At 38.7% G+C, this 22,152-nt stretch overlaps 3 protein-coding genes and 1 long non-coding RNA gene across 11 annotated transcripts in view; 1 reads left to right on the plus strand and 3 right to left on the minus strand.

Annotated features, from left to right (window-relative positions):
* LOC137048162 (uncharacterized) overlaps positions 1-470 on the minus strand; it is a 12,722-nt gene extending 12,252 nt beyond the window's left edge. Inside the window, exon 1 of the long non-coding RNA XR_010899325.1 lies at positions 133-470. This is a non-coding gene — a long non-coding RNA (uncharacterized lncRNA). The remainder of the gene's footprint in view (positions 1-132) is intronic.
* Positions 1-1,643, plus strand: part of krt1-19d (keratin, type 1, gene 19d) — a 3,357-nt gene extending 1,714 nt beyond the window's left edge. Inside the window, exons 4-8 of the mRNA XM_067426190.1 lie at positions 479-640; positions 734-859; positions 957-1,031; positions 1,171-1,313; positions 1,455-1,643. Of these exons, the coding sequence (XP_067282291.1) occupies positions 479-640; positions 734-859; positions 957-1,031; positions 1,171-1,313; positions 1,455-1,581 (633 nt within the window). The 3' untranslated portion in view covers positions 1,582-1,643. The remainder of the gene's footprint in view (positions 1-478; positions 641-733; positions 860-956; positions 1,032-1,170; positions 1,314-1,454) is intronic.
* On the minus strand, positions 1,095-14,230 carry si:dkeyp-113d7.1 (uncharacterized protein LOC407709 homolog). 4 transcript variants are annotated; one of them, XM_067426181.1, is made up of 5 exons: positions 13,400-14,230; positions 13,062-13,309; positions 9,671-11,232; positions 4,568-4,630; positions 1,821-2,314 (listed from the first exon to the last, which is right to left on the minus strand). In XM_067426181.1, exons 3-5 carry the CDS (start codon positions 11,073-11,075, stop codon positions 2,280-2,282), a joined length of 1,503 nt encoding a protein of 500 aa, XP_067282282.1. In that variant the 5' UTR covers positions 11,076-11,232; positions 13,062-13,309; positions 13,400-14,230; the 3' UTR covers positions 1,821-2,279. The 4 variants fall into 4 exon arrangements, with proteins under 4 accessions (XP_067282285.1, XP_067282282.1, XP_067282281.1 ...); XM_067426184.1 differs by lacking the exons at positions 1,821-2,314; positions 13,062-13,309 and adding an exon at positions 1,095-1,111; XM_067426180.1 differs by lacking the exon at positions 13,062-13,309.
* A 1,330-nt stretch (positions 14,231-15,560) lies between these two features.
* The window catches only part of si:dkeyp-113d7.10 (zinc finger and SCAN domain-containing protein 16), a 97,889-nt gene continuing 91,297 nt past the window's right edge, over positions 15,561-22,152 (minus strand). For all 5 annotated transcript variants that reach the window (XM_067426189.1, XM_067426188.1, XM_067426186.1 and 2 more), the window contains one exon: positions 15,561-21,889. In XM_067426189.1, coding sequence (XP_067282290.1) covers positions 21,450-21,889 — 440 coding nt within the window. In that variant the 3' untranslated portion in view covers positions 15,561-21,449. The remainder of the gene's footprint in view (positions 21,890-22,152) is intronic.

The raw sequence follows: 22,152 nt of genomic DNA on the forward strand, positions 1-22,152 counted from the left end.
CATGAGGAGAGCTGAGGTAAACGCGTCTGGCAGCATAGATTCACAGCGCATGTTCAGTCTGGCGCGTTTTCAGTTCATGCCTTTGAAAGCTTAACTTTCATAGGAATTAGTTTGAGAAGTTGAAAGACTTACTTTTCTCCACTGGCCGCACCGTTTAAACATGAATGCCTGAGGCTGCAGCTGAGGATGAGTGATCTCCCATCCCCCACGCGCGAGTTGAAAACATGTGGAAAGGGCTCCCTCTGCTGGCTGTAGTCTTTAGCCTCTGGGGAATTTTTTTTCCAGAAATAAAAATCTCTTGTCTCATGGGGATATGAGGGGGGAAACACCATCATTCGAATATACTTCAGGGTTTCAACTGATACAAATCCATATGCTAATCACTGAAGTAACCCTTTAAGTTTTGTTAAATAATTCAATATGTAGGCCTATCAGTGAGGTTACTTGAACTGACATGAAAATGAATTCATACTCTTAGGAGCTCTTGGCCGCACGCACACAAATGAGCGGGCAGGTTCATGTCGAGGTTGACGCGGCTCCACAGGAAGATCTCACCAAGATTCTGGCAGAAATCCGTGAGCACTATGAATCCGTCACAGCGAAGAACCAAAGAGAGCTTGAGCACTGGTTCAAGACAAAGGTGAGATCTATCAAACATACAGGGATAAAAGTATTTTAATGTGCTCTGCATGACAGAACGGTATGAGAACACATATGTTTTATTTTATTTTAGACGGAGACTCTGAAACAAGAAGTTGTCACCAGCACCACAGACTTGAAATCTACTCGCTCTGAAGTCAATATAGTCAAATCCAGAATGCAGGCATTGCAAATCGAACTGCAGTCCATATTAGCCATGGTCAGTGATACGCAATTGGCAGTTTTCTGGCACTAACTCGTTATATTAGCATTCTAGTATTACATTATTCTGAATATGCATCTTATCATCAATTTAGAAATTATCTTTGGAGGCCACATTGTCTGACACAAAGAATCGTTATTCCATGAAGATGTCTAACTACCAACATCAGGTGAGTAGATTTGCATTGAAAAGGATATAGTTCATAAAATGTACTCACCCTCACGTCACTCCAACCTGACTTTCTGTCCTCTGTTAAACACACACAAAACATTAATCAGTACAAAACCACTCATTTTTGGTGCTTTTAGGTCACCATCCTGGAAGAGCAGTTGGTGCAGCTCCGGGCCGATCTGGAGCGCCAGCGTCAGGAGTACCAGATGCTCCTGGACATCAAGACCAGACTGGAGATGGAGATCGCAGAGTACAGGAGACTTCTGGATGGAGAAGCCAGGTGAGTTTATCTTTTGATATCTTTCACATAATTATCTGTCGCTCAGCTCCAAATCATTAAAAAAGCATTCCCAGGAACATACTACTATTATTATAATAGTTGAAAATGAAAGTCCCACTAACTGTTGTTTTTCTTCCACAGTGTCAAAAAAACCTCCACTTCCACCTCAAGGACTAAAGTCATCACTGTTGTGGAAGAGGTCGTAGATGGAAAAGTGATTTCCACCTCCACTTCTGAAAGCGTGTCTGGCAGTCGCAGTGTTTTGTAATGCATGTTTGTGTTTGCTGTAAGTGCAAAACTGAAAACCAAATAAAACAGCATTATGAAACATTTATGCGGTGATGCATAGTCTGTAGAACGACTTATTCTTCAAGTGGGATTAGATTTTGAATAATAATGTTATTTTAAAATAAAACTAATACATCAAATAATTTTAAATAAATTAAATACATTTTATTAAATAATACATTTTTGAAATTGTATTCTGCTGAAAATGATTACATTCAATTACCCTTTTATAAAGTTATGAAATTCTATCTATCTATGCATTGCTATCTATATCTAAGTGAAGCCTGTAGAATACACATCTTTAAAGTTGGATTACATTTATTTATGAAAAATTATAGATGGAGGGTATAATAAATAAAGGCATTAAATAAGTGCACTCTTAAAAACTGTGGAAAGAAATTGAGAACTGAATGGCATTGCTGAAAAAAAGAAAAGAAAAAAACTTTAGGAATTTATAAAATCACTGTTTGTAATATATCTACAAACAGCAATGGCATTTCCTGGTTCTACATACATCTTACACATATTTCATTTTCTGTGGCATCATGCCTCAAACAGTCCACTAGTAGCTCATTTTCAGTTTGAATGTTTTTCATAAAAGACCTACAATGCACAAACAGTAGGTGGCGCTCATGAATGTCCAATAAGGTTTAGCTCTTTCAGTTTTCAGGCTACTTTTTAAGTTGTTTTATCCTTGATCTTCCCCAGCAAACCTGTCAAGGAGACATTAACAGTGCTTCATTAACAACATTTCTGCAGTCTCATAGTGTAATGTGACTATTTTTCATGTGAGTTCAAAAAAGCCAGTACATCAACAAGGACCCACATTTAAAGCTTACATCAAGTTGCATCCCAAAACAGTACAGTTTCTTATAGTTAAAATGAAGCAAACACAACGATCAGAACAGGCCTGTAAGCCAAAGTTATAAGTATATGTAAGCAAAATTGTGCAAATGAAAGATTTTAAAAACATGTAAGAGATCCCATAAACATTTATTCCCTCCGACCCTCCCTGAGCTGTATTCTTTAACATTAATGTCAATAATCCTTCCTGCCATTTTGCTACAGAATTCAATGGGAATATTCTTGATCTGATCATGACTGAGTCTGCACCATTTGTGTAATATCTGGGTGTATCTGACAATAAGGTTTCTGTCTCCCTACATCAAGGCCAAACGGGACATACGTTTCAGACACCTGAAAAATATTAACAGAGGAAACCTGAGCTTTAAGGTGCATTATGTAGTATTTTTGAAGTAAAACATCCAAAAACCACTAGGCCAGTGTTATATATTTTGTTCAGTTGAGTACGTACACCATCCCAAATGTTTCCAACTATTTGTAAATTGAGAGAAAATCGCTATTTTAACCAAGGAGTTGGGACGTCTCAGCATTGCGTTTAAGGGAGTCGCGTCATATCCGCGTTACCCTTGGTTTCTTTACTCTTAGCAGTGTGCAACAAGTGTCACAGCAACCACTGAGCCAACGCACAGAGTAACACCATAACATCATTTTAAACACACTTAGTTGTGAGAAACACAGAGCTGAGTTACCTCATACTCATGACCGGAAAAGCGGAAATAGCGCCGGCGCCTGGTGTGTGTTTGTGTAACAATCACTCCAGCAGCCTTGCTCAGCTCCACAAACTCTCGGTCCTGCTCTGCTTCATACTGCAGTAACGTTAGTAACAACCGATAACTGAACATGATTTCTCCCTGAATCCTATTTTCCACCGGCTGTAAGGTGAAGACCACATGTCCCAAGATACTGCGATCAAACTCGGCGTCATCATACACCTTTGTTTTGAATAGATGACCTCTAGCGGACGGAAAGTTGCATAGTGCAGCTTTAAGCCTTCAACATATCCATTCTGCAAATATCCCATCAGTTACTGAGTCTGTGGAATTCTACATTAGGTCACTGAGACGCATTTTAAGTCAGAAAAGTCACGTTTTCCCGCTCAGCTCCCTGGTTTACAAGTGACCTGCGGAAATTGAAGGCAGCTGGACGTGCCCTTTAACGGCGGTATAAAAACTCTGAACTAACTGTTCACAAAGTGGCCTATCTGGACCACCAAAATGCTCTTTTGAAAAAGATGCATGGTCACAGTTCTATTAAAATATTATTCAGGATAGTCCTGGCAATTAGTCCTGGCTGTTCTCCACCATAAATTATCTCCTTAAACCTCAAATTGCTTCACTCATTGGGGCTACAGAAGAACAATGTAACAATTTAATGACCTTCTTTAGAACTAAAATCGCTCAAATTCGTTCATCCCTCTCTTATTTCTCCTCAACGTCTGTTCCAACTGCCGACCCACAATTTGGTATCTTGAGGCTATTCTGCTGCTTCCCAGAAGTTATTCAACTTGAGGTTGAGGCAGCCATCAGACAGAGGAGATCCTCCACCTGTGCCCTTGACCCCTTCCCCACCGCTCTGGTGAAAACAAGTATTACTGCCATCATCACCATGATAATAAACCTGTCCCTTCAGTCTGTCCTAAAAGAAGCTATAATTAGACCATTACTCAAGAAACCCTCCCTTGGTCCTCAAACTCCTGCTAATTATAGGCCTATATCCAACTTGCCATTTATTTCGAAGGTCGTGGAGTAAGTACTTGCCAGGCACCTCGAGGACCTCCTCAACTACAACATTTTAAAAATCTCCAATCTGTCTTCCATTCTGCCACAGCACAGACCCAGCCTTAGTGTTTAGACTGTCTTTCAGTGTTTAAACTGCTTTATGTTTACATGTTTGTGTTCATTTTAGTTGGAAGCTGATTGATTCTTTATTGCTCTAACTGGTTTATTTTATTCTTCCTCCCTTTGTAGCACTTTAAGATTTTCTTTAAAATGTAAAATGCATTATAAATAAAATTTATTATTATTATTATTATTATTATTATTATTATTATTATTATTATTATTATTATAAGCAATTAGAAAAATGCAGGTTTGGTTACTTACATGGTGGTTTGGAGTAGACTGATGATTGTTGATGATGAGTGACAGAGACCTCTGGTGGCTGACCTAAAAAGGTATGAAAATACAAGATTTCAGCATACATTAATTTAGAAATATTTTCACCTAGTTTGGAAATCAAATATCACTTTAATTACATATTAAACATTTTATGACAGCTATTAAACATTTTATAAAAAACTCACACATGTAGGCCTATAAGCCATCTAATTGTAGTCAGTCACTGAATCCAAATTGCATGACAACTTTTTGTTAATAATGTAATCTATTTCAGATTTAAGGTTGGACTACTATTGGATTACATTTGACATTACATATTACATCATGTCAGGATTTCCCAGACTGGGCTTTGTATTAACTAAATATTTTAAATGAAAATAAATCATAAATAAATCAATAAAACACTTACTAAAAAAAAGATGTTGACCGTAAAAATTAAAATAAACCTTTTAATTTATTTACCTGCAGCATGTGACCTTCACCAACGTTAAGAGAACCATGAACTAAATTGTATTATTATTTATTATAAGTGGCTTAATTTAATATCGACATAACTTATTAACTTAAAATCTCAGGGGGTGCTTGAAGTAAATATATTATGTCAAAGAGGTTCAACTGACAAAACAATTTGGCAATCCCTGCATTGCATGTACAGTAGGCTACAACTTTTTTATAAGTTTTAAAGACAAAAGCCTTCCAAAGACATGGTTAAATGATTCACTGAGTGATAACTAGACAACATAAAGTTATAATTCATGTGAGATCAGGAGGTATTTAGAAATACAATGTTTAGAAAACACATTTATATGAATCCAGTGAAGAAATGCTGTGTTTTGCTCAGTTGTCACTGATTTCAGGCTCTTGATTTCCACAAACCTGAAAGAGCTTCTGAATGTACACCAATCCGGCATAACGTTATGACCACTGGCAGGTAAAGGGAATAACACTGATTATCTCTTTATCATTGCACCTGGGTGGGATATATTAGGCAGCAAGTGTAGATTTTGTCCTCAGAGTTGATGTGTTAGAAGCAGGAAAAATGGGCAAGCATATAGATTTGAGTGATTACTTCTTCATTATGACCTTTTAAAGGGTGGGCTATATTAGGCATTAAGTGCAAATTTTGTCCTCAAAGCGGATATTTCAGAAGCAGGATGAATGACCAGGGTAAAGATTTGAGGGATTTTAACAAGGGCCAAATTGTAATGGTTAGACGACTGGGTCAGAGCATCTCCAAAACTGCAGCTCTTGTGGGGTGTTCCCGGCCTGCAGTGGTCAGTATCTATAAAAAGTGGTCCAAGAAAGGAACAGTCAACAGTGGTTAACCGGCGACAGGGTCATGGGCGGCCAAGGCTCATTGATGCACAAGGGGAGCGAAGGCTATCCCGTGCGGTCCAATCAGACAAGCTACTGCCATATTGCTTAATATATTAATGCTGGTTCTCATAGAAAGATGTCAGAATACACAGTGCATCACAGTTTGTTGCCTATGGGGCTGCAGAGCCACAGACCAATCAGGGTGCCCATGCTGACCCCTGTCCACCACTGAAAGCGCCACCAATGGGTGTGTGAGCATCAGAACGGGACCACTGCGCAATGGAAGAAGGTGGCCTGGTCTGATTAATCACGTTTTCTTTTACACCACATGGATGGCCGGGTGCGTGTGCATCGCTTACATGGGGAACACATGGCACCAGGAGGCACTATGGGAACAAGGCGAGCCGGAGAAGGCAGTGATCCTTTGGGCAATGTTCTGCTGGGAAACCTTGGATATGGGTGTTACTTTGACACGTACCACCTACCCAAGCATTGTTGCAGACCATGAACACCCTTTCATGGAAACAGTATTCCCTGGTGTCTGTGGCCTCTTTCAGCAGGATAATGCTCCTGCCATGAAGCAAAAAAGGTTCAGGAATCGTTTGAGAAGCACAACGATGAGTTTAAGGTGTTGACTTGGTCTCCAAATTACCCAGATCTCAAATTAAATCGAGCATCTGTGGGATGTGCTGAACAAACAATTCCAATCCATGGAGGCCCCACCTCTTAATTTACAAGATGGAAAGGATCTGCTGCTAACGTCTTGGTGCCAGATACCACATCACACCTTAAGAGGGTCTAGTAGAATCTATGCCACGATGGGTCAGGGCTGTTTTGACAACAAAAGGGGGACCAACACAATATTTGGATTGGTCATAATGTTATGCCTGATGGGTGTATATAAAAAGTAGATTTTTATAGAAAGGAAAATTTAATTAATTAAAATAATACTGTGAGAATAGCATTGTAAGAATAACATGTAATCAATATAAAAGTAACTAATGAGTATTTTAAGAAGTAACCTAATAACAAGTTTTTTAAGAATCTTGTTATATAATCCAGATTACACGTAATCAGACTACCCAACACTATACATCTTTGTATCCTTTGTGGTATCTATCCAGTGTTGCAAAATATTAATAGAAAATATCAGCCAGCACGAGAATATAGAGCTGACTCAGAAAACCATGCTAGGAGAAACAGCTTCAAGTCATTGTGGTTACAGGATGCATTTAGCTCACTAACTGCATAATTACCCTGGAACAGCTGGGAATTCAGCCTTTATGTTTTTGTGATATCAGTCAACATCCTTAAACATAAACCTACTGACATACTTTCACCGTTCCCTAACCCTGTAAATCATAATCATTGTTACATTACTTGAAGACAATACAAAAACTAACATATATGTTGATTTTTACTTGACTTAAAGATGTTGCCACACATAGCTAAAAAAAAAAACCCATCCAAATATTTTCAGTTCAGGCTAAGTTTACTTCAGCCTACTTTAGACAGGCTCCCTTGTGAGAGATGAGACTATTAGGACACCAATTAGGTGATAAACATCCATAATAACTATTTGGAGTCAAACAAACCAAGTTCAGTGATTCTCACAGGACTTGCAAATATCATTAGCGCCATAGATATGCATGTGCAGACTGGCCCATAGAACCACATTAAAACTAACACACTCATATCAACTGGGGGAGGGATTACACTTTTAACATCCGGGATGAATGCGCTTGCATAATGTTTGCTTTTATTTACCTACAATCCAAATCACCAATTTCTTGGTCTGAAACAAATCTGATGTAACTCTGCAGTTCAGACCTGGACCCGTAAAGCTGGATTTTACTTCGCTGATCTAAATCTGATTGAAAACATATGTGCCCTCCCTGTTTCTCACTTACAAACACCTCATGTGTAAGAAATTCCACAGAGACTGAGCTACGGTCAACAATCTGTCCTAAACACTTTATGACTCATAAGAATGACATGCAAATATAAAAATCACAAAACATTTAAAAAGCAACTGAGAACTAATACGAAATAAAAGAAGGCTTGGAAGAATTTGTTCTTTACCACTTACATTCATCTTTGACAAAAAAAATCCACACTGTAAACCCTAACGCTCCAAATAATGAATTGGTTTGAGTAGAGCCAACTCAAATTAAACAATTTACTTCAAACTAATTAACTGTTATGAATATTTTTTTGAGTTCTCAAAACTATGTAATCTGAATTGTTTTATGTTTTATGCAAGTTTTATGAACTTGTTTCTTTTAATTTAGACAAACTTAAATTTAATTGAAACTGGACTGGGATTCTAGGATGTATATTTCCCAGCATGCTCTGCTACTGAAAAGGGACAGTAAAGGGCAAAATTAATGTTAAGTGGGAGATTTAGTAGTGTTTCATGTTTTGTTATGCTAGAAGAGTTCTGTTATGTTGGGTGTTCGGTGATGAGTGGAGCTAGTTTGAGAACAGATTTTTGTTAAATGTATTATATTGCCATCCTCATTCAGCAAGTGATATGCTAATGCTATCAAAGCCTTGAGTTAACAATTAGCGAGGTGGCATTTTCTGAATTAGCTAGTTAAAGCAGGTCAAGTTCCCACCTAAAAATGTAAGATTGAATATTTTTTAAGTTAAATATGAATTAGCTTACCCAAATATTTCAGAGCAATTAAAATGTATGTTTACAAGAAAGAAAAAAAAACGGCAAGTTCTGCTCACTTAAACTTTACATTTCTTAACTATAAAAAATGGAGGCAACTTATTTGGGTTTACAGTGCAGCCTTTACTGGACATGGAGTAGAACAAAAACTGTATTTTTGTTACAGAAGATATTTTCAATAAATCCCAAAATTAGCCACACTCAAACAATCATAAAAACATTCATATAACTAAGTAGGCTACACACACCAGCCTTAAAGGGATAGTTCACACAAAAATCCAAATTCTGTCATAATTTACTCACCCTCAAGTTGTTCCAAACCTGTATGAATTTCTTCATTCTGCTGAACACAAAAGAAGATATTTGGAAGAATATTTGTTTATACAGGTTTGGAACAACTTGACGGCAAATGAAATATGACAAAATCTTCATTTTTGGGTCAACTATCCCTTTCACTTTCCATGTATTTTCCTTACATTTTGTTTTTGATGCACAAGTAAAGCAAAATTGTTCCAACCATTTTGCATTTCACTGCTCTAAATAAAGGGATAGGTGAGAAACCTATTCAAATGCACAACTCAGTTTCAAAAAGAACAGCAGATGTTTTCTGAATTTTTTTTAACATTAGTTTCTTTAATAATTCATTCCAGTACATGGTTTAAGAATTACATATTATCAATAAACGTGTACACTGAGTATTTTACTGGAGGAAAGAAACTAGAATGGCACTCACTATGACACAGATCAGACAAGATACAAAGACTCTCTGTAAGCTCACCGATCCCAAACATAGACACTTTCATAAGAGAAAATCAGTCACGACTGTAACCAAAAGAAGATATTAAGAAAAGAGACGTAAGGTATGAAAACATAATGAAACATATATATTTTATAATATATTTATATATATTGTAGCTTTTATTTTTTTTTAAAGAAACTAAAGAAATGAAAAGCAAAAAAAAGAAAATAAAAGAGTAATACTTTTTTGAGATGTAATGAGGTTTTATTTCAGCTGCTATCGTTACTGAGACTGCTGCCACTGCTAAGATCTGGCCGTTCTCGTTTGTGAATCTGCTCGTGTGCTTTAAGATGACCTGATTGGCTGAAATTCTTCCCGCACTGCTGGCAGGTGTACGGCCGTTCGCCCGTGTGAATTTGCTGGTGTGCTTTAAGATGTCCCAAGCGGCCAAAACTTTTGCCACACTGGGTGCAGCCGAACGGTCTTTCCCCGGAGTGAATCTTCTCGTGCGTTTTGAGGACCCCTGAATTGCTGAAAGATTTGCCACACTGGGAGCAGCTGTAGGGCTTCTCGCCCGTGTGGATTTGCTGGTGATTGCGGTAACTCGTCTCTTTAGTGAAGCTCTTGCCGCACATCGAACAGCAGAAGGGCCGCTCTCCCGTGTGGCTCAACTGGTGGGCTTTGAGTTCCTTGGTTTGACTGAAGCACTTTCCGCACTCGGCGCAACTGAACGGCTTCTCGCCCGTGTGCAGCCGCTGGTGCGAGCGGAGGTCGTCCGCTTTAGTAAAACCCTTCGGGCAGTGAGCGCAGGTGTAAGGTTTTTGCCCCGTGTGGATGAGCTGGTGCCTTTTCAAGTTACCGGCCTGCCCGAAGCTCTTCCCACACTGGGAGCAAGTGTAAGGCCTCTCGCCGGTGTGGATGCGTTGGTGAGTCTTCAGGTTACCCAGGGTGCTGAAGTTCTTCCCGCACTGAGTGCAAGAGAACGGCTTCTCACCTGAGAGGTTGCGAGGTTTGCGTGGCCCGTGGCCTTTTGTGCTGGTTTGGTTGTGCGCAGCATGCGCTTTGTTGGCGTGGACGGATGTCAGTTCGTAAAGGTTTCCGGAGGGGAAATCCGAGTCCATTTTCCCCATGTTGTCGATGACGGTTTCGGGCCGGAGCTTGTTGAGCTCGGTGCGCAGCTCCGCCATGTGGATGGACTCCAGGCCATTCATCTCAGTCTTGATGTGGCTGGACATGAGGTTGGGTTCGTACTCGGTCTTGATGGCGCCGAGCTCGCTGGCGTAGTAGCTGTGCAGGTCCGAATGCTGCTCTGACTTGATGTACTCCAGGCTGTCCGAGACGTGGGTGATGTAGTCGAACACCAGGCTGGGTTCATAGTGTGACTTGTAGGAGTCCAGCTCCGTGCTGTGAAAGGAATGGAGGTCACCGTGGTGCTCCGACTTGATGTAGTCCAGGCCGCTGATCTCCATCTTGATCTGCTCGGAGCCCAGCTCGGCTGTGCTCAGTGGCTGAATCACAGAGAGGTCCACCGTGCGGATGGGGTCGAGGTCGGGCTCGCTTTTGATGCACGGCAGCATAGCCATGGGCTCCACGATCTCGGACGCCAGCGAGCTGAGCGTGGGCATGCTACATTCTGACGAGAGCATGGTCAGGGTTTGCGTGGTGCACTCCGTTTGCAAAGAGTCAAGTGGCGGAGTGTCGCATTCCGACACCAGGTTATTTAGTCCTAAAGTGATGCATTCTGTCTCCAACTCTGCCATCCTGGTGGAAGCTAGTCCACCGCCTGTCCGTAGCTTCCGTTATGAGTAATATACCTTACTTTCAAGGAGATAAAAACAGGATTCCTGAGCGGGGATTTTCACTTCTGCCGCGGCAACCGCTAACCTCGGTTAGGAACAACCGTGAGTCCCCTGGCTCCTAGATGCAAAGGAAACACACACACAAAAACAAAATCAATGTACAACATTTGAACAGCAATTGAATGTCCCTTTATTTGTATAAAAATAGCAAACAATTTTGCACAATGCAACCAAAATGTCATACCCTGTTGTTAAAGCGCAACTGAGCCCATGTCAACATTAAATCAATTTTTGGTGCTGCAATGATGCAAAACACATTAGCAACGATGGAGAACCACCAAAAGTTGCTGTTTTTTTTCTGTGGAATGGTATGCCATTACAAATTAAACCCATGACTTGTATCTTTAAAAGCAGTCTTACATTTATTGTTATTTGAATAATTTGGGGCAAATTATGATTTAGCTCTCTTTGTTACACTATACATTTGAATACTGAGTAATATTAAGTAACTACATGTATTTACTATATACTATAGGTTTAGGATTTGGTGTGATTTAGTTGCACGCAATTATGCATAATTTATAGTTACTACAATAGTAAATACAGCAACACTGACACCGTAAAATAAAGTGTTACCAAAAGTTGTTTTCATATGGTCTTTCTATGCCATTTATTTTTTGCATAGCACTTTGGTCCACCTAAATAAATAAAGATCAAGTTGAGATTTAGTGGAGTTTCATATTTCCCAACAAACACTCAGCTTTTATAGCAATAATGCAAAATACTGAAGAGCAAATGATGCACATTTGATGTGTACTTGACGCTTTATCTGTGTATTTATTATATGCAATGGAGAATGATGGGAAATAGAGTGTAGTCACACAGGTTTCATCACAGACCAGGTAACTGGCTAGCTTTTTTAACAAATGTATACAAACTACATTGTACCATGAACATGACTTTAAGCTATTTGATTCTGTCATTATTGAATTTGATTCAGTCATGAAGTTAGGTTTTCCTCTGGTAATTTGTATTTGGTGGCATTCATTTTTGGACTGAACAATGCAATCCTTCCAACGTGACTTTTGTGAAGGACTTTAGCTGTCAAAATTCAACCTACACTAAGGCCAAAAGTAAAAAAAGAAAGAAAAGCTACTAAGTAAAGCTAGATCAAACACAGATTGTCATCATTTGATATTTTGCATACTTGTCATTTCAAAATGGCTGTTTCTTGAATGCATGCATGTGACAGACCTGTTCATGCAAAACACATAATTAGTTGAAACATTTTTGTTATATTTTTTGCTATACAGTACACTAATAAATGCTGATAGCGTCATTTATTATACCTAATAAATATGACAAGCATCTAATGGTGGGCACCAAAACGTCAAAGTCAATGTGACACATTGCTGAAGCAGATGTTTACATCAGAATTTATTGTCAAATAGTCGCACAAAATATGTCAAGCAAATCTGTGAGGGAATCAAACAAAAGAGGGAGGTTCAGGCTTATAAGTGTATAATTACAACGTCGTGTGTCATTTGTGTAATTGTGTGTGCCAAGTGACGACTGTTTGAAAGTACACATTTTAGGCCGGCGAAAAATAGGATGACAGAACAAAAAAATAAAAAGATTAGAAAACTTGATGTAGATGTGCTGTGTAAAAACGCGCAAAAAGGCTCGTCGATTTTTACCGAGAATAAGCAACTAGTCAAGGTGGCTTCGCTAGTTCGCCACGCATCATGCACTTTTCTGCTGCCTTTCTTGAATCTGGCGGCGTTTTGCACACAATAAATCTTTTGCTATTTTTTTTACACCAAGAGAACGGTTTAATCCACGACGCATAGAACGTGCTATACAAACACAGAACGGGTAGCGAATATTGGGTATATCGGCATGCAGGGCGCGTTTCGGTGTTTCCAGCGGTGGTGATGAAGAACATACAAAGGCAGGAGGGTGAAAATGCCACAGCTTCAGCATGCGCGAGCCAGTGGCCATCTTGTTTGTAGCTGAACGTCGCTGCATCAGCCAACTGAACGATCCGCTGAGGGAAAGTTGAGCCAGCTGCAACTTTTGAACGCAAACGTCGATTCGGTCACCTTTGCATAACAATGCGAACCGCTCGCTGCGATAGAACAGCGAGTGTGGTGAGTTGCATGACTTGCGCGGTTCGTGCACACTCTCATCACTACCTATCAGGAGAGACAGGAGGAGGAAAAAAAGATGAAGACAGCGGAACGCGAGTAAAAACGCTCGTGAGGACGCATCGGCGATTTTTTTACCTGTTCATTGCTTTTTTTCGGCCGTCAACGCGCCGAAGCGGAACCCACACCAAACCCCTGCCGGACCCGCCACGTCCACCTCGGCCCCAGCGTCCAGCAGCCTCCCTGTCGCACACACTCCTTCTTTCCCTCTCTCTCCTCCCTCTCATTGACTAATTCCGCTTCGTTTTCACTCCCGTTGTCGCTTTCCTCCGGGCTTCAGCCGTTGTACTTCCGTCGTAAAAATGTAAATGCGCGCGCAGCAGTACCGTTTACTGAGCAGCTACTTTGTTTACTTCCGACAATTGCTCGTTTTCGTGCGTATTATTAAAGGACGCACGGCAGAGGGAAATGAAATAAACATCTGCACGTACTAGGCAAAGAGAGTGTTGTGTGCAACCAGATGTGTTTTTCATTCTCGGGCTCGTTTATAACTATCATCATCATCATCATGCATCATCTGAGGGCACAGACACACCAGCAGTTACTCCTCATGAAAAAGCTCAGTGCTGGAGGAGCATCACATGCTCGGACACTCCAGAGTTGCTATAAAGTGGATAGATCTTGCATGGTTATCAACAAACAATGACAGGCCTATGTAAATTATTAGAGACCTGCATTCCATTGAAACGGATTAGATATTGTTTTTATGCATAAAATGCCTATAATGCAAATGCTTTTATGTACGATATTTAAATTACTGTAGTCTAGAAAAAATATTAAGAGTAAACTAAGAATTAATCAGATAAATTGCATATACTTGTGTTGTTGACTTGCTGTGCATATCTTACAAAGCCAAAACAAATGAAAAATAATGCATTACATAAATAAGATTGCATTGTCAAACAGGGTTCTTAAAGGGATAGTTCTCCCAAAAATGAATTCACTCACCTTCAAGCCATCCTAGGTGTATGATATTCTTTCTTCAGACGAACACAATATGAGTTAGGCTATAAAAAATGTACTGGCTAATCCAAGCATTATAATGGCAGCCCAAAATTTGAAGCGCCAAAAAACTGCGTCTATCTATCATTTAAGTACTCCACACAGCTCAAGGGGGTTAATAAAGGCCTTCTGAAGTGAATCGGTAGGTTTGTGTAAGAAAAATATCTAGCTTCCGAACTTACGGAAAAAAACAACTGGCGTATGATGCTGGACGTAGCGTAAGCGCTTTGAACTGAGAGGCGTTACGCTTTCTTCATAAGTTGAATACAGAAGGCGGTAAGGCGGAAGCTAAATATTTTTTTATAATGTGTTAAATATGGGTATTTTTCTTATACAAACCCATCATTTCACTTCAGAAGGCCTTTAATAACCCCTCCTGAGCCGTGTGGATTACGTTTATAATATTGCGTCTTAAAAAATGTGTGCTACATAAAGCTTGGATTAGCCTTGGCTTGGGACACTAAAATTGCAATACAAGTTTTCAACTAGGGTAAATATCTAAATAAAATTATTTTGAACATTTTTATTATGAACTGTATTACTTATCTGCCCACATTGTCGCTATATGATAAATTGAAATGAGCTGATACAATTATTCTGTGTTCATCTGAAAGAAGAATGTCTATACACCTAGGATGGCTTGAAGGTGAGTAATTTTCATTTTCGGGTGAACTGTCCCTTTAACCATTTAAAAAAAAAAGTTTAGGTAACAAATGTGTGAATTTAAGTATATAAGAATCACTTAACCATTGTATGATTTCTGTACAACAACTGATGCCTTTCTCATTAAATTCAAGCCTTATCATTCAAAAATGTGTTTATACAACTATTGGAACAATTGGATGTCATTTGCTCTTAGAAACAATGATGTGAAGGTTCACCAGTACGCAGCAATTTCCACGACTGATACGAATCAAATTGCGAGCGTCACGCAGCTGTTAGTGCTTAGAACATCACAATAGCATCAAACAGGAAGGCTTTTTCAAGTTGCATCTAGCTGGAGGACTTTACAGAATTTATTAAAGACAAAAACGCCCTAAGGGATATTTAATTGGTCACATTTCACCCATCTGTGCATTCAGGCTTCAGGAAAACTTTTATCTCTCATGATCCCAGCTGTTGTCCATAGAGTTCAGAAACTCATTCAACTCCAAAGTTGCACTGGTAGAAGTGAAGGAAGAGGATAATGCAAGATTCGATTCAAGACTCGGAATGAAAAATGACAGGATGTAATTGATGCGATTTTACACCTTTTAATGTATTGCCATAATTCAAATGTACAACTACTTCAAGTCACATTAAAAAGACATTTCAGTGATAGATTGTTTTTTTGTTTTTGTTTTTAAAAAAAGTAAATGCTGGTTACAACAACAGGCATTCTTAAGATATGAAAAAAAATCAATCATCCAACAAAAACAAAAAATATATATACCCAACTTCCCTATAGTAACAATTTCTGATCATTGACCAATTTTTTTTCCACATTGGAAATAAGATTTACTATTGATTTTCTGTATATGTGGTTTATAATTACATGGATCATAATTTTCTGTAAATTAACGAATGAGAGTTTTCATGAATCAATTTAGAGATGATTATTCTAACAAAAGTATGACAATGTAAACGCAAAAGGCGTTGCTTAAAATTTAACGGAGCACTCGTAGTTGTTTATTTTCACGATGTAACTGTGTGAACAAGACCTGAGGTAATGAACTGAACAAACAATCTGATTTCAATGCAAAGCTTTCAGACTACAGACAAAACTGAGGTATGGATGTGTGGAGTAACAGTGCAAAATATATACTGGAGTTAAAAAAATTAAAAAGTACAAATGTAATACTTGGCATTTATTGGTCAAATGCTCTATAATCCATTCAGAGCTACTATGCCCTAACATAACAGAAAACTACTAAACATGATCCATGGAAAAGACTTGATCCAATTGGTCTGAAGTTTTTTTTTTTCAATACAATGCAATACAGATTCTTAACAAAAAGAAAAAAGGAGTCATCATGCAAAACATAGAACACCAAAACGCTCAAGTAGTTTGTAAGAATAATGCAGTTTTCTGGGCAAATAAGTGACTGCAAAGCTCTTAAAACTCATTTTTTCAGACTGTTTTGGTAGAAGGTTACGGTTGATTTTGCTTCATAAAAACGGTTACAAAAATGAACAGGTAAAAGCATTCTTACAGGATAACAATGCCGGTCAATTGGGTTATTATTATGATCAACTACACGGAAAGTCAGTGACTGCAGACACGCACACACAAACTATTTCAGGCACTATATACCGCATAATGTTTCAACGTCGTTTTTACAAGAGACACATTCCCCATTATGAATAAACAGCTGCACCCCAAAGAGATTTTACATGCGCAGTTTCTTTAATTCATGGTCATAAATAGATGAGCATACATGGGGCCGTTTCACTGCATTCAAATGCGAAATTCAAGTCCTTCAATATTCATTTAAATTGCTTCTTGTAACCTAGAACAAATGAAAATATGCCATTATATTGTCACTCTTACCATTACCAGATCCAGTTTAGTCGTTTGATCGCTTAAAGTGATAGTTCACCCAAAAACATTAATTCTGTCATTATTTACTCGCCCTCATGTCATTCCAAACCTTTAAGACTTACTTTCTTGTGTGGAACATTTTGAGAAATGTGTGTTGAGAAAATGAGTGTTTACATTTTTGGGTGAATTATCCCTCTCAAGTATCCTTCTCTGCATTGATGGAACAAGTTATTTTAACATTTCTAATTACAAGTCAGATCTGACTATCAGTAACATGGATAAAAGAGAACTAGTACAATATCTATAGTTGACTGTTTAAATGAAAGCACTAAAATCACAAGAAAGGAGGAGTTCTGGTAAGTTCTTAACGAAGGCAGGGTGCTAAACAATGAATGAATCAGCTTATTGAACAGATAAATCTAGGCACTAGCAACAGATGATGCACTTCATTATAGTCTACTAATGAAGTTAAGGGTGTGTTCACATTTGTAGTTCAGTGCGGCTTGGTTCGTTTGGTCCGGAACAAAAAAAAAAAACTTTTGTCCTGGTCCGCTTAGTGTCCACAGGGGCATTTTAACAGCAAACCTTAAGATAATAAACCTAAAGACATATGGAGGTGTTTACAACATAATGAGTCGACTTTTATTGCGTAAATCTCATGACGGAACCTACTGTTCATCCAAAACAATACTGTGCTCTGGGCTAAATTCTCTCAATGTATGTGCGTAGCCTACATATGAGTATTTTGACCAGCTGAGAACTCATGAAGAACTTCTGCGTAAATGTGTAAAGGAGTTAAAACAGCGGCAGGAATCCCTCTGTCGCACACACAAACAAAGATCTGCTGAGAAGAGACTCTGGGCATTTACCGATATGTGACAGACAACATCGAAAAGAAAAACGGGTATCCAAGAGCATTGACCTCTTTAGGGTCGCACCTTGTGACGTCATGCCCCATTTTTGGTTCGTTTGCATGTCTTTGGTCTGTGTTGCTTTCGTATTTCATCTAAACCGCACCATAGTTTGTTTGGAAATGGTCCAAGTCTCAGTCCGCTTGTTTGGTGCGCGCCAGGGTTCGGGCGCCAGCATTCAGACTAATTCAAATTAACCGCACTAACAGAGCAAACGCACCAGGGTTTGTTTTAATCGAATTAAACATGCCAAGTGTGAACACACCCTGAGATACTCAATACACCTGAAAATAAGCTCAGGCCCTGTCCCAATTGGAACCCTAGCCCCTTGCAACTTTTCTCCAAGTCTACACTTTTGTGACATAATGCTGCTTTGACTGTCAAGGTAGAAGTCTTGGTAAAAGTGCACATCTAGGGCACATATTGACCGCAAAGTAGGCACTCGCGAGCACCTTTCTGAAATGATAAATTGGGCGACCTAGTCGTGTGGACTTTAGATCACAAGTGCATATGAAGTGCGCCATTTGGGACTTGGCCCTAAAGTTCATAATTTAACATGTAATGGCCCATAATGAAAAACACATGAAAAAAATCTACAATCTTAAAAGAGTATGTATGGTCGAATAAGGTTTCCCTTCATTGTAATCTTTGGGTCACAAGTTCTTGGTACCTTCCTACAGGGAGATAATAGGTAGCGTTAAACAAAATAGGCCACATTTTTAAATGCACAATCAAATAATAAGTACGCCAACAGCAAGTCCCGTTCCATTTGTAAACGTTTCTTGTGAACAGGACCTTAACTCCTGTTATTGCAGAAGTCCCAAAGATATGGTCCCATCGATGAGGTATTGATCCAAGAAGTAACAGTAACACCTTGAATTTTCTTCTCCATCATGCTTATTACTGAGAACAATGATATTGTAAAACTTCAGGGAATGTGCGTAACAAGTAGGACTTCGCTGTTAGCGTTCCCTTCGATATAGGGCATAAATCGTAAGTGCGGGGTTCGTCTGCCTCTTTGAAAACAGCTTCCAAAAGGAAGACTCCATATTCAGAAATATGCCGCCGATGCTGGGAAAACCAAATCTTGCAACAGAGCATTTCTTTAAGTTCAAGATGTAGAGCCATGCAAATACTACAACACAATCAGTACAGGAAGACACTACCCTAGTTGAGGATACTGGGAAAGTTGGATCCACTTATAAAGTCACTGAAATGAGAATATGAAGGGTTAGGAACTTCAAGTTTCTTTCCAATAACCATTTCAATTCACTTTTCTTGTCCTAACACCAACTTCACCCTTATACCGCTTGCCTCTTGAAGACAGCTCCTTGGTTGTGCACGTCATGCAATGATGACAATTGTGCGAGTTCAAGTGGAAAACTGTAAGCCATCCTCTATCCGCGATGGTGAAGAAAACATTTAGAATCGGACATAAGTCAAAACCTTAATTATATCGAAAAAAAATCCAGTATGACATCTGAACATAAGAGGTATTTCATGTTGACTACTAAGTCAGTAAGGAAAAAGATGGTTGATTTGATCGCAGGAGACGCGTTACACTATCTCTAGTTCATTTGAACACATTTAAAAGGTTTGTAAAAAAAACACACACAAAAACAAGACCACCATGCTGTAAGGGAACTGCTCTCCATTCATTTCCCATTATAGTTTCATGTAACGTTTGAAATATTTACAAAGTTTCAGGATCTTTTAAAACGTGTATTATGAAAAATCTCACCCAATGAAAAAAGGAACTTCTTCAGTCCTTAATGTGATGGTCTATAGCCCTACTCTGATATTTACACTGCATACTCAGCTTGTTGTTACTGATATATGTTTCTTACAAATTTCTCTACAATTAAGGAACTAAAATAAAGGTAAAACAAACAAAAAAAACATTCCTTGACATCCTTTTTCATCTGAGTACCTTCACACTAGCAAAAAGGCTATGAGTTTTTTTGTACTTCCTTCAGTACTTGAAATTAGGGATGCTCCGATTGATCGGCCACATATCAGTATCAGCCGATAATCACAAATTGATCCAAAAAAATATCACGCAGGGGAACATTGGCTAACTTAATAGACCTTATTCAGAACAGAGCCGTATGAAAGCGAAGCTGTGAGGAATAGACTTGCTGTGTTTTCAATGGCATCAGCTAAAAACCTCCTAGTTCACTTATAATTTTCCACAGCTTATATTGGTGGATGTTTTTTGTCTAATGAAATGTCTTGGAAAGATATTTTTGCAGTGTTTTTGTCAGCAGTACAACTCACTGAAGAGACGCATGTCTATCCCTCATAGCCTCACATTCATTCCGGTTTAAAATTGGGAAGAATAATGGGAAGAAAAGATGCCACTGCTGTGAATAAGGTTTATACAACGAACCTGATTCACTGCGCCTGTCATCTCTCTGTGTCTGAGGCTGGGCTGAGGAAGCTCCTCCACAAACACACACACACACACAGCGACAGGGAAACTTAGGGTGTGTGATTATATTATCATATATTTGTGAAAAAAATCAGTTTACCATCAGTAGTCAGAAGATGAAAGCAAAGTTTAAGGGGATTTCCCATGACTGCCGTCAGCTCTGTTCAATGGATTGAATTAATGCCATTGAAGAGAAACATCATCTTCAGTGTTACTTAGGTGACTCGTTGCTAATCAATTGAGCCTTGTAAAGTGGTGCTCAAAGTTAAATTAACTTCATCTTGTGGCATTGTAACAATGTAACTGCACTGACTGACAGCCTGCAATTATGTTCAGTTATAAAGCCTTGTAGGCTCTTTAATAAGCCAAATTATCCTTACATGAATAGTGTTTTGAGTAAGCTCTGGTTTTAAAAAAGGCCTATTGAAATGTTCAAATTAATATTTGTTGTGCTTATTTGATTCTCATTTAAAACAGTATTATTACTGTAAATAATATAACCAATGCAACATCTGTGGTATAAAAGAAAAGAAAAAAAGTTAACAATGACAGTCAAAAGAGTGTGTACATATCACTTCTATTTAGCTTAAATGATTGGGATCAGTGTTGGGTAAGTTACTTTAAAAAGGAGTTAATTACTAGTTACTAATTACATCTATCTTCAATAGTGTAATTAGATTACTGTACAAATTACTCTCTCCAAAAAGTATTTAATTACGTATTACTTTTCAAACACTATATCAACCTCGAGTTAAGTGATTCAAGGATAGACATGAAATGGTTCTTTTAATTCATTCAAATACATAATATAAAACTACATCAATTATTCTCATTAACTGACCAAAGTATTACAAATGTGAGAAGCATAGATAAAAACATGCATTTTAAAAGTTTTAAATTTTGATGTTATTCCACTATTGTATTATATATAATTGTTCTACAGTCTTTACACAGTATTTAGTTCAATTACTTGTGAAGTAACTGTAATTAAATTAAAAAAAGTAATCCCTTACTTTACTTTTTCAAACGAAAAGAAATTAAATTACAGTAACTAATTACTTAGTAACTAGTTACACCCAACACTGATTGGGATCGATATCGGCCGATTATAAGAAACTGTTAGTCGGTATTGGCTGCAAAATTCGGAGCATCCCTACATGAAATTAATTTAAAAGTCTGACTCACTCTGCGAAGCAACAAACATGGGAAAACATCCCTTTTCATTTGCAAAATTTCTCCTGAATTTGCTCCGTCTACACGCTCTCATATTGTTTTGTCCGTGTGCGTCCGTAAGTGAGCCTGGAGCCTTGAAGACTGGGAGAAACTCTTTCCACATTTTGGGCATCGGTTGGGCATCTCCTCGTGCGTTTGACGGTGAGTTTTGAGAAGATGCGCTCGGCTGAACTTTCTGCCGCACTCTTTGCAAGCATGGGATTTCCTCCTACCTTTGGGTTTCGAGGACTCGCACCTGTCCATTGTCTCCCCGTCATCTTCATCGTCTTCCTCGTTGTCATCCTCATCTTCCTTTTTCATATTCACCTGGTTACTCTTTGAACCTTTGCCGACTTGTGAATCAGCTGGGTCCATGGACACTTCTTGACTGGGAACAGCATCCATGGACTCATCGTCACCCTCGAGCAGCTGGGATGGAAGTGTCAGGAGTCTTTGCAACATAGAAGGGGATCTGATATGAGAGTCGTCGCCTGTGTATAAAAAGAGGGCGACTTGAAACAAACGACTTGATATGCTTTTAAATATGAACTAGGAATGCATTGAAATGTATTGGTTAACAGCAAAAAATAAATTTTCGGTTTTTGGCCAAAAGAAAAAAAAAATGGCTGAAAAGATCAACCGAAAAAACAGGTAAGCTCAGTCTGCTTTAATTTTTGCTCATTATGCTCATAATTGTGCTCTTATAAACTATTCTAACTTAAACGTTCTGGGAAAATTTTTTGAGATAAAAAGG

Source organism: Pseudorasbora parva, chromosome 19, assembly GCF_024679245.1.
Source record: "Pseudorasbora parva isolate DD20220531a chromosome 19, ASM2467924v1, whole genome shotgun sequence".
NCBI classification, from domain to species: Eukaryota; Metazoa; Chordata; class Actinopteri; order Cypriniformes; family Gobionidae; genus Pseudorasbora; species Pseudorasbora parva.